Source organism: Tasmannia lanceolata, unplaced genomic scaffold, assembly GCF_043159265.1.
Source record: "Tasmannia lanceolata isolate RefF3 unplaced genomic scaffold, GAP_Taslan_0.1 ptg000044l, whole genome shotgun sequence".
In the NCBI taxonomy this organism is placed as follows: Eukaryota; Viridiplantae; Streptophyta; class Magnoliopsida; order Canellales; family Winteraceae; genus Tasmannia; species Tasmannia lanceolata.
The window spans coordinates 18,655,589-18,667,594 of record NW_027518721.1 but is presented as its reverse complement, the minus strand read 5'-3'; the positions used below and the strand labels follow the sequence as shown (position 1 = coordinate 18,667,594).

Here is a 12,006-nt window from a genome sequence, read left to right as displayed (position 1 = left end):
TTTCCATCTGGAGAACTTGTAAATTGCAGTAAGCAATATGCATCACAAATAAGTTGCAACTAATCCATGCCCCAACAGTACTCTCTCTATCTCTCTCTCTCAATGGTTTTTCTCTTCTCATAGGATAAAGGGAAGGCCCTCAGATTGGGAATTTAAGTAGTCTACCTCGATCTCCACTGTACATTTGGCATGTCTATGGTGATAACAACAGTGCTCATGGACTAAATGTTGTACTAATCATGCAATCCTAACCGTTTATCTTGTCCATTGAATGTGAATTGGGTAGTTTCAAGGTGACGGCAAATATATGGAGACACAAACAAAAAAATTTCTAGGTGACTAAAAACAAGCCGAGGTGGAGATTGTTGGGATCGATGTCTTGTTTCCTCACAAGTGGAGAATGACTCTTCTTTGTAGTTTCCTAACTGTAACAGGACACTAGAGATAGAGTGTCCTAGGGCAGTGTTGTAAAACTGTGAGATATGTTTCTTATGTATCCTAGTTGGACTAAGAGAGTAAGAGAGTAGAGAGATGGAGGCTTAGGTTTTGAACAAATATATACCTTATGTGAGTGAGATTACTTTATTTACAACAACAGCCATGGCCTCTCACTGTGAGGAGCCTGGCATGCCCTAACTAAATTTCTATTAATAGAAAGGAATCTGGGTGGGGCATGGCCTTAGGTATTGGCAAGGCAAGGATGTTGACCCATCAACAAAAAGGATAATACCAAACAAATCCATTTCAAGAACAGGATTTAAAATACAAGTGGGGTTGTTTGTGGGGTTATTATTGTATTGTTTTAGTTGAAGGGCTATGAGCTAAATGCATCTAATGTTTTATCAAAAGCAATAATGAGTTGTCAAAGTAAACCCACCCATTGTGAGTATAAAAAGGGAACAAGACAAAGCCTATTCAAACTTTTTAATTGAAACAAACCTTGTCTATCAACTATTGAATGCAGGGTTTTGTTGAGTATTTATATCCCTGAGGACCCCAAACAAGAGCCAATCAGAATAATAGTTGGTTAGGGAGTGGAGTAAGAGTCAGGGATTCCAGTGGTTTTCTGCCAAAGACCCAGCCTTTCTTTTCTCTTTCCAAAAAAACTCACACCTTTTAGACATGTTTGCAAGGACAAGAACTTTTGTACTATGGGTAAATTTCAGAGTTGATATTATTACAACAAAGGATGATAAGGAACCCAACAGAATAATCATGTTCCGAAGGAAAGAGAGACACAGACCCTTGACCCTTTGAAGAGTTTGATGTATTGTTAAAGGAGAAAGTACGGAATTAGGGCCGATGTTTAGTGAAAATACGGATTGCGGGCACCTTTTATGAAAAGAACAATAAAAAGGGCTAAACTTCAAAATCGGGTGGTCAAAAGACCCTGATACCCTTATGACGTCGACAAAGTACTCCTTTTTCATTACTGCCTCTTAAATTGGCCCGATTCACGAGGCTTCTTTTGGTTCATTTAAATGTGTATTTGAACCAAGAGAACCTTCGGTTCGTTTCTATCTTGGCCGTTGGAAATAACTAGAGATGGATGGATATTGACACGTGTTGGAAAACTTTTTGGAACCCCGACGCTATTGTACTTTTTGGAACAGTGACGTCATCTTTTCTCACTTATCTTTTGACTTAGAACGGTAGACGTTATCTTTTCAACACGTGTCAGACATCCATCCGTCTCTAGGTATTTCCGACGGCCAAGATAGAAATAATGGGTACGCCAGCGGAAAATAATGGGTATGCCGATGGAAATAATGGTTACAGAGAGGGAAATAATGGGTACGCCGCCAGAAATAATGTGTACGCCGATGGAAAAAATGGTTACAAAGAGGGAAATAATGGGTACGCCGGGTGAAATAATAGGTACGCCGATGGAAATAATGGTTATAGAGAGGGGAATAGGAATAGTACGCCGATGGAAATAATGGTTATAGAGGGGAATAATGGGTATGCCGGCGGAAATAATAGGTACGCCGATGGAAATAATGGTTACAGAGAGGGAAATAGGAATAATGGGTACGCCGATGGAAATAATGGTTATAGAGAAGGGAATAATGGTTACAGAGATGGGTATTATTAGAAGACGCCATCGTTTCATATTGATGTCCACGTGTCGTGGATCCGACCGTCTATTCATCTTGGCGACGACCAAGATTTAAAGGAACCCAAGGACTCTGGGTTCACAGAAAGATTTCTTTTCAAACCAAACTGACTATGTATAGAACCGCTAGCATTCCAAAAAGTTTTTCAACACGTGTCAGGCATCCATCCATCTCTAGGTATTTCCGACGGCCAAGATAGAAACGAACCCAAGGTTCTATGACTTCTGTCGGTTCAAATACCAGACGAACCAAAAGAACCTCATGAAACACGCCAGTAATGAAAAAGGAGGCTGAATGACATTTCTGTTGATGTCAGAAGGGTACCAGAGTCTTTTTCCAACCCGATTTTGAAGATTAGCCCGTTTTTTGTTCTTGTTTTAAAATGTGCCCGCAATCCGTATTTTCACTAAACATCGGCTCACATTCCGTACTTTTCTCTTGTTAAAGGATCCATCAAGAACAAGTTGAAGGATATAAATAGGAAAAACATTTCATTTGGTCATACTTCAAAATAGCTTTGATATTTTCTCTCTCCCTTAGCTGGTCATGCTCTGGGGTTCTCAATGTTTTTTTGTTCCATTTTCTTCATCCTGTTTATTTATTTTTATTTCTGGAAAGGTTTAACTTTGATCCTTCTAAAAGTCCCAGGGTGGAAACCAATGAAGACTTGATTTCTCTTTCCTCTGCCTATCATTTGGATTTCTTTTTCTCTTCTAAAGAAAAGGGCTTGACAAAGCTTTTCAGAAAAGAGAGCGAAAAGGGTCAATATATGGAGCTTTTCTGGTGAAAGTTAAGATGGTATGAAGAGCTTCTCTTGCATGGCTGGTCATAGAATCGGAGAGACTGGTTTGTCAGAGTCAGGACCCTCAAATCAACATATTTCATATGGAGTCTTTCATGGGATCACACATGCTGCCACAGATTTCTTGTAATGTTTCTCAAATCCCTTTATCCTCCCTTCTTCAATTCCATGTAAATTTTATGACATTCTCTCATGGGCTTTCTTTGGTTTTCTTGTTCATTTCTATCAAATCCTGTTATGGGTTCTTTGTATTTTGTACACTTTCACTTTTTTTAATCTTCTTTATACAAACCTCATACATCCCATTTCATGAAATCAAATTCTTTCATGGGCTTACCACTGTTTTATTCATTCATTCATTTATCTCTCCTTCTACTACTTTATCATTATTCATCCTTTTCTTTTTTAAGTAATCTGCTGACTGATATGGATTTTTGGCTGTTGAGCAGAGATCAGCAAGGATCTGCTTTCGAATTTGGGGAGTTGGAAGAAGCTTTAGTACCTAAACTTTTTCAAGGAGTTGAGATTAGAAATGATGACAACACAAAATGTATGCCTCTTCTTTGTGTTCCCATGGTGACGTTTTCTTATCATAACCAACTTCAAAAGCAGAGAGAGAGAGAGAGAGAGAGAGAGAGAGAGAGAGAGTTGTAGCAGGTTTGAAATTGTCTACACAAGTAGCTAACCTTTTCCAATAGGGCAATCATTTTCACACTGAAAACTTGAATGGTGTGATGCATCAAACATAGAAATTTGTCCTCTCATCAGGTTTTACCCACTCTGTAGAAAGAAAAAAAATTCCTTGAATCCGCAGGGAAATAAGAGAAAAACTAAACTTGATTTTTAATATTCAGTGAAAGGGTCTAACTTGATACACTATATATGACCACAATAGGTATAGATTTTCAGTACTTCTTCTCTCTGTTCTACTCAAACTCTTTTGCTTAATTCTATCCAAAATCTCTACCTTAACTAGATAAGGACTCCTAATAAAAGGACTAAAAAATTCAAAAGGGAAAAAAAACTCTAATGGTGTGATTTGAGATTGATTTTCTGAATTGCTTCTATAATCATAGTATTTTTTTTCCTTGTTGCAGCTCTTTTCACAATTAGACCTCCAACTCTGGACATTTTTCCATCATGGCCAATGAGATATCAGCACAATCCTGGGGTAATTGATTTGCTTTGACCATATTCTAATATGGGCTTTTTTGCAGTGAAGCATATTATTGAAGGAGATTCTCAAGTTTCATGATATTGATATGTTTTGAAGAAGACCCATTTGAAATTTCTGATTGGTTTATTATTTTTTATCAGGGTAAATCTCAGTCGGCGGAGAGTACTGATTCAGGATCTGCTCAGAATACTATTTCCTGTAAAGTAGATGCTCAGTCTACCGACCAACCAACAGAGATGGCTAGTGATTCCTCTAGACCAGGACCACCAAATCATCAACCCAAAACCCTAGAAAAGGTAGAAACTTTACAAAATCAATACCATTCTATCCTTCATTATCATTTTCTTAAACCCAAATCCCCAAAAATCAAGACCAGGACCACCAAATCATAAGGCTAAAACACTAGAAAATGTAGCATCTTTACAACATCACTACGATTCTATTCTTAATTATCGTTTTCTTAAACCCAAGTCCCCAACAATCAAGACAGGACCACCAAATCATTATCCCCAATCCCAGAAAAGGTAGAATCTTTACAAAAATCAATACCATTCTCTCCTTTATTATCATATTCTTAAGGGAAATGATATCTGCGCCAAGGTGTTTCAATAAACAAGTGCTCCACTTGTTTGTCGTGTAGTATTTAAAAGGATTTCAGAGAATATTACGGTTCTCAAAAAGCTCTTTAAATCCTTTAAATATTACACAACAAACAAGTGCAGCGCATGTTTATCGAAACACCTTGGCGCAGATATCATTTCCCTTTCTTAAACCCAAAACCCAAGACCCAAGAGATAAAGAAAAGTAGTGTTTGTCAGCATTATTGTGGACACCTATAATTGCCATTATATCATTTTCTGAATTGACCTCTTAAATCCCAGAATCCCATCATTCCCTGAATTGAATTATATGCTCTATTGAACCCAAAATCTCAAATCTCTGTTCTGTTCTTTACTGCCCAAATCTTCTTCAAGACTTCAACCCAAATTCCAAGAACTCAAGAAATGGCATTGTTTATAGTTTTACTACAAACTATAAACAGTCATCATTAAGTTCCTTTGGTTGCCATCATTTCCCAACCAAAGCCCAAATCTCAGAACCCAAGAAAAGGCAGCATCAAGCCCAAAGTTAAAATAGAATTTCTATAAAGTAAATGAGACAGTACGGGTGATGATTGCTCCACTACCTTGGAGTGCCAATATCAAAACAAGGTAGTGTTTAAATCATCCCCCTTTCTTTCTACCGAGAAATTAAAGCCAAAATAGGATTTAAATCATCTCACTTTGTACTAAGAAATTAAAGCCAAGATAGGAATTTTATGAATATGTTTATAAGTTCTATGATCATCATCAATGCCTATCTGAATTCGGAAAGAAAACTCATTTCTAGAAATCATGATTCAATCACATTGACCCACTTCATTGAAATACAACAATCAGATATATCAAGCACAATAACTCTATATTTCTTTATTGATGTTGCAGAGGAAGGGAGCTGATTCTGGATCCAAGATATTAGATGCAAAGGTTGGGAAAATGAGAAAAACATTAATTTATTCAATTTTTTTATCTATCTTATAATTTATTTATTTATTGTCGTTATTTCATCTACAGTCGGAGCTCTCATAATTAAGGCTCCATATATTTATAATCTCTTATATCCTATGCTCACCGACATTTTTCTCTTATTTCTACTACTTAATAGAAAAATCTAGTAATCTAAGATATAGGAGAGTACCTTGTTAGGAAATGTTGTTCGAAGTGTATATACTTTACAATACTATATGTAGGTTCAACACAGGAGAAGGTGATATATCGCCATATCGGCTGGGTTTGAACTAATAGAAATAGTTTCAGTTTTGATCATCATTATCATATATCCAAGCCTGGTTGAACATTGATGATCTCCTTTCCGAGTCAAGCCTTTGCATTGTCACAGGCACAAGCATTGAGACAAATTAAGAGTGCCAACTGTAAAAAAATGCTCAGTTTTGATCATCATTATCATATATCCAAGCCTGGTTGAACATTGATGATCTCCTTTCCGAGTCAAGCCTTTGCCATTGTCACAGGCACAAGCATTGAGACAAATTAAGAGTGCCAACTGTAAAAAAAATGCTATTGTACATGATTATTTCTTTAATATTTAATACAAAAAAATGCTAGTGGGAAAATAAAATATAAGAGTGCCAACTGTACATGATTATTTCAAATTTCCAACTTCTAAGCTGAAGTTCTACATTTGGATTACATTCCCCCCTGCAGACACTAAGACGTTTAGCTCAGAACAGAGAGGCAGCAAGAAAGAGCAGACTGAGAAAAAAGGTGGGCCATGTTCCAAAACTTAGCCGGAAAGTATCAAATTCCGGCAATACTCGCCTGAAAATTTTTATGTATTTTTTTCTGTTTCACAGGCTTACGTGCAGCAGTTAGAATCCAGTAGAATAAAGCTTACTCAGTTAGAGCAAGATCTTCAGAGGGCAAGATCCCAGGTTCCAACACACAGCATAGAAAATTTGATATCTTTTTAAGTTTTTATATGCAGATATATAAAATTCATTTGAATTTGGTGGATTTCAGGGTCTGCTTCTTGGAGGAGGGGGAGGAGGAAATATCAGCTCTGGTAATTTTAGATGATACCCAGAATAGGAATTTACCAACTTACCCTTCGGTTTTTAAGGAATACAAAATGGTGCCTCGGATATCTGAAATGACCAAAATTCCATGCATTATCACCTATAATAGAAAAAATTAAAAGTGTTTGCTAAACCATAAAACAAATTTTGTGCTGATTTTTCGACTTAAAATGGGTGTAAATGAAATGGGTGGACCGTATTGAATCAGCGGTATACAATAGAGAGTATGGTAGAAAGAACTAGATGCATCGACACAGTTGCCAGAGTGGGAAGCGAGTGCGAGAGGCAATCCAAAAAGTGTAGGCTCTCTAAAGATAGTAAATATGAGAAATACGAGAAGTGAAAAGCTTTAAAGATAGTAAATAGAAAATACGTGGAATGCGTAAGATTTTAGTAACTCAGGGAGGAAGTGCTAATATAAGGATTACAAGTAGAAAAGAGTTTACAACTGAATAGATTTACAAGTTTTAAGAATTTACAGTTTCACATGTTTTATACATGTATATTATATGGTAAGTTTTTGAAAAAAAAATCACATAATTTCTATTTGAAACTTAAGATTAGTTTTTAAGTTTTAGATGCAATCTTTGCTAAATACGCTCCTTAATAAAAGGAAAAAAGAATATTCTTTTAAGAAGAAATAATCACATAAACAGGAAGCATAAGAGGAAATGCGTAGGATAGGTCTGAGCTTCTCCTAAATTGTAGGTGGAAACATTCTGCTAAAACTACATTATAACATAATAATTGTTATTATTTTTGTTAAGGCGCGGCCATCTTCGACATGGAATACTCTAGATGGCTAGAAGAAAACCAGAGGCATATGTTGGAGCTCCGGGGAGGTTTGAATGCTCACTTGCCCGATGGAAATCTTCGAATCATCGTAGATGGATGCCTCACACACTATGATGAGATTTTCCAGCTTAAAGGCGTTGCCGCCAAGTCGGATGTCTTTCATCTCATTACCGGAATATGGATGACTCCGGCCGAGCGGATCTTCCTCTGGATGGGTGGTTTTCGACCCTCCGAACTCATCAAGGTTTGGAACTTAACAACTGAAACGAGAAATCTCTTCTTTTTTTCTTGCTAAATTTTCTTCACCCAAGCAATTTTAGATGATTTTTGGGGCATTTATGTCATCAAAATTTTTGAACCCTTCAGAGACGATGAAAGTTTTAGTTTTTTTTTTGTACATCTGCATGGAACACTACTTACTATCATCTATCCAAATTACCATAATACCCTTAGTTCATGTAAAATGTCAAGAAAGGTGTTAAGTGTTTTTAGATTGTCTAGGCAACTCTGCCAAAGCAATTTCGCGGCCCCTCTTCTCCATGAGAGAATTGCCACCTCATATTAATTTTATGAATAAGACAAATTCCGCTATGAGGTGGCTCTCCTCACTTAAAAAAGTGGGGCTGCGAAATGACTTCCTGTAAAATTGTCTAGAAAGAAGTATAGTGTGCCCACCTATTTGAATTAGATGATCTAAGCTATTCATTTTTTGTCCCATCCCCTAAAATCTTCCCTATATATAGGCTAAGGGAAATGCTTATATATATTCACCCCTCTTTTTTTACTTGGGACAACCACCTTTGTATATTTATGAGTTTATGACCACTCTTTTAAACTAGAGGCGGGTGTCCCAAGTAGAAGAAAAAAGGAAGAATATATCATTTCCCATATGATTATCATAATCCTTTGATATGTGGAGATTTCTATACCATCGTTTTAGGAAGAATATATTATACTTCTTTATAGAAATACACGCACGAATCATATAAAATCTCACCACCTTATTCCGTGGTTTTTCTTATGATTCTTTTCTAATCTTTGTGGATTTGAATTTGATCAGGTAGTAATGCCACTGCTAGATCCTCTTACGGAGCAACAATTAATGGGTATTTGTAGCCTCCAACAGTCATCGCAACAAGCGGAAGAGGCACTCTCTCAAGGCCTTGAACAACTCTTCCAATCTCTTGCAGAAACCATAGCCCACGGGACCCTGACCGAGGCAGCCCAGGTCGGGAATTACATGGGTCAGATGGTCTTTGCATTAGGAAAGCTCGCCAACCTCGAAGGGTTCCTTCGCCAGGTTCTCCTTCTCTTTTTTTCTTCTTTTAGTATGATTATTATAGGTAAGCTTAAGGGTGTCTACCGATCTACTTCAGATCGGATTCACCTATGTCTTAGTCACAATCCACTCGGAACCCTTTTTGGGGCCGTTCATCCAAGTGTCGAAGGTACTACTAGGACCTTTACTTCGAACATTACTTTGTACACACTTTGGAATTCGGGTTAGGGGAGGGACGAGGGAAGAAACTACTGAGAGCTTGGAGAAAAGAAAAGCCAAAAGTAACATATTATTTGTCATTGGGAAATGATATCAGCACTCCCATATTTTGATGATCGCACTCCTCACTTTATTAAAAAGTACGGTATGACCCGCACCATAGGTTGATCCAAACCGTCCATCAGATGGGCCACAGCTTAAATAGGTTGTGCCCCAGAAATCATTCCCATAGGTTGATCCTAACCCTCCGATCTATAGAGGGTTAGGATGAACCTATGGAAATGATTTTTAGGGCAGAACCTAATTAGGCTGTAGCCCATCTAATGGGTTTGGATCATCGTATGGTGCAGGCCATACTCCCCTTTTAATAAAGTGAGGAGTGCGATCATCAAAATACGGGAGTGCTAATATCATTTGCCTTTGTCATTTTGAGTAGTTTTAAAATCTGAGTTTGGTTGTTTTGAATCCGGTTATTGTGCCCAAATCCTATTCATTAACTTGGGGTCTTTGGGTCCCTTGGAACTAGGATTAAACTAGTGATCTTAATAGTAGGAAAATGATACTTCCACCCTTGTTAAAAAAATGACTTAAATTTTAAGAAATGACAAATACAGCTATTTTTAGAAACAGACATTGGTGGAAATATCATTTCCCTGATAATTATTCTTGAAGAAACATATATGCTAGGGCATTATGGTCTCTAATTTTTTTGTGGGTCCAATTTATTTAAAAAATAAATTAAATAATTATTTTTCTGATCTATGATTGGAAGAGTCCAGATCCCATGAATAAGACAAAGTTTGTGGTTTCAACTCTTTGAAAAATCATTTTTTATTTGTCTGTGTCTATCTCTCTCTCTCTCACTCAATGACCCATCTCAATACATACATTGAACAAATTAACATGTCTTTGTCTCTCAAGATTTCTTTATTTCTCTTTCCTTTTTTTTTTTTAATTATGTTCTAAATTATTTTTATTTTTGTTTGTTCTCGTCTTTAGGCTGATAATTTGAGACAGCAGACCCTACACCAGATGCGCCAAATCTTGACCGTCCGACAAGCCGCACGATGTTTTCTGGCGATCGGAGAGTACTACACCCGATTGCGCGCCCTCAGTTCACTCTGGGCATCTCGCCCACGAGAGTAAGCTTTAATAGATATTGTGTTATATACGAGTTAGATAAGTTACATCCAGGCAATGTGTGGCAACCGTGAATTTTTTTTTTTTCATGATAAATTAGTTTCTCCAAGTGGTGAGAGTGGAGGAGAGACTTGATGAGAGGGCACGAATGAGTAGAGGGTGACAAGTGGCTAAAAACAAGGAAAAAGTCGATCATATAAGGCATGTTTGGCTACCATGGTTTCTTTTTCATGATAAATTGGTGCCACCAAGTAGTGGTGAGAGGGGTTGGGCGGGTGAAGTGGCCAAAAATCAGGAAACCAAATACAGGAAACCAGTGTCTCCAAGTGATGAGAAGGGGCTAGATATCAAGAAACAAATAACTTTACTCAAAATCCAACCAATTTTTTTCCCGATTTTTAGCCACTTTTCACCCTCATCTCAGTCGGCCCTCTCAAATCTCTCTTCTGCCACCTGCACTACGCCTCTTTCACTACTGTGAGACACTAATTTATCATGAAAAAAATTCAATGCTGCCCGACATGGCCATATTGGGCAGAGTTTATTGTTTCCTTGTTTTTAGAAGTAGAGGGTGACAAGTGACTAATAAACAAGGGAAAAGTCAATCATATTTTGGGTAGAGTTTATTGTTTCCTTATTTTTTTCAGGCTTCTCTTACCCTCTCCTCACTCTGTCCCTCTCATATCCATCCCTCTCCTAGCCTCCCTCACCATTGGGTAAGCTAATATTCCAAAGAAAAAAAATTCATGGTAACCAAACGTGCCCTTGGGCTCCGTTTCTTTCAACATACCCATTTTTTTCACTTGAAAATGGGTTTAAAATTTGTTTTACACATTTTACATTGAAATCGAAAGAAACAAAATCTTAAGGCACGTTTGGCTACGAAGAATTTGTTTTCATGATAAATCAGCTTCTCCAAGTGGAGATGAGGGTGAAATCCCTAAAAATTAGGAAACAAAATCCCAGACAAAAAACTCCACTCAAAACCGGATCGACCTTTTCCGGATTTTTAGAAAAAATGCTATAATGTTAATTTTAACACCATGGTTTCCATCTCTTTCACCTTCATGAATATTTTCTAAAGGATTCATTAGCCGACCTCAACTAGTTTGAGACAAAGGCTTAGTTAAGTTGAATTGATATCCATCTCTTATCTGTGTATCTGAATTATCATGCATTAGATTAACAATATTTTTCAATATGTATGTCTAACAGGAACTTGATCAGCAATGAGAACGCATGTCAAACAGCGACAGATTTACACATGGTCCAACCCACACAAAATCATTTCTCAACCCTCTGATGATCAAAACTAGACTCAAGCCCGACGTCTTCAAGCTACGAAAAGATGAGGGCTTAACTTGATATATATCATTTAATTAAGTTTCCTCTGGCCTAAGAAGATTTAATTACTTGGCAAAAGAAAAAGAGAGAGAAAGAAAAAGGAAAAGACCACAAGGGGAGAATGTGAAGTATGAATACAAGGCCATATAAAAAGAGACAGAAGGAAAAAAAAACAGGTGGGGTTATTGTTATTCATTAGTGAGTAGTTGTAAATGAAATTATTATAATGTAGAAAGGAAGAGGAAAACCAGGAAAAGTGGGTATGGGAGATTTTTTCTTAATTTTCTTTGTCTGATCTCTTTGGGCTGACAACTTGCAACATACTTGATACACGACAAGATAGGGCGGTTATCCCTTTAAATAAAATGCATGTAGTAGGGGATGGCTAAAACCAACTCCCCAACTTTCATAAAGCAGAAAATAGTTTATTATGTGGTGAAAGATGGTTTTGGCTTTTGGTGTTAATATTTTTTCACAAAACAAAGATCTAAGGATAGC

General features: G+C 37.1%; 1 protein-coding gene across 2 annotated transcripts; it reads left to right on the top strand.

The window, feature by feature from the left end:
- The first annotated feature begins 2,612 nt into the window (after window positions 1-2,612).
- On the top strand, window positions 2,613-11,789 carry LOC143863754 (transcription factor TGA2.2-like). Of its 2 annotated transcripts, none has more exons than XM_077374511.1 (12): window positions 2,613-3,045; window positions 3,369-3,469; window positions 4,017-4,090; window positions 4,237-4,335; window positions 5,581-5,622; window positions 6,361-6,420; window positions 6,510-6,587; window positions 6,676-6,718; window positions 7,499-7,770; window positions 8,587-8,826; window positions 10,024-10,166; window positions 11,380-11,789. In XM_077374511.1, the coding sequence occupies exons 1-12, from the start codon at window positions 2,918-2,920 to the stop codon at window positions 11,465-11,467; spliced, it is 1,368 nt and encodes a 455-aa protein (XP_077230626.1). In that variant the 5' UTR covers window positions 2,613-2,917; the 3' UTR covers window positions 11,468-11,789. The 2 variants fall into 2 exon arrangements, with proteins under 2 accessions (XP_077230626.1, XP_077230625.1); XM_077374510.1 differs by having other exon boundaries at window positions 4,237-4,392.
- The last annotated feature ends 217 nt before the right edge of the window (window positions 11,790-12,006 follow it).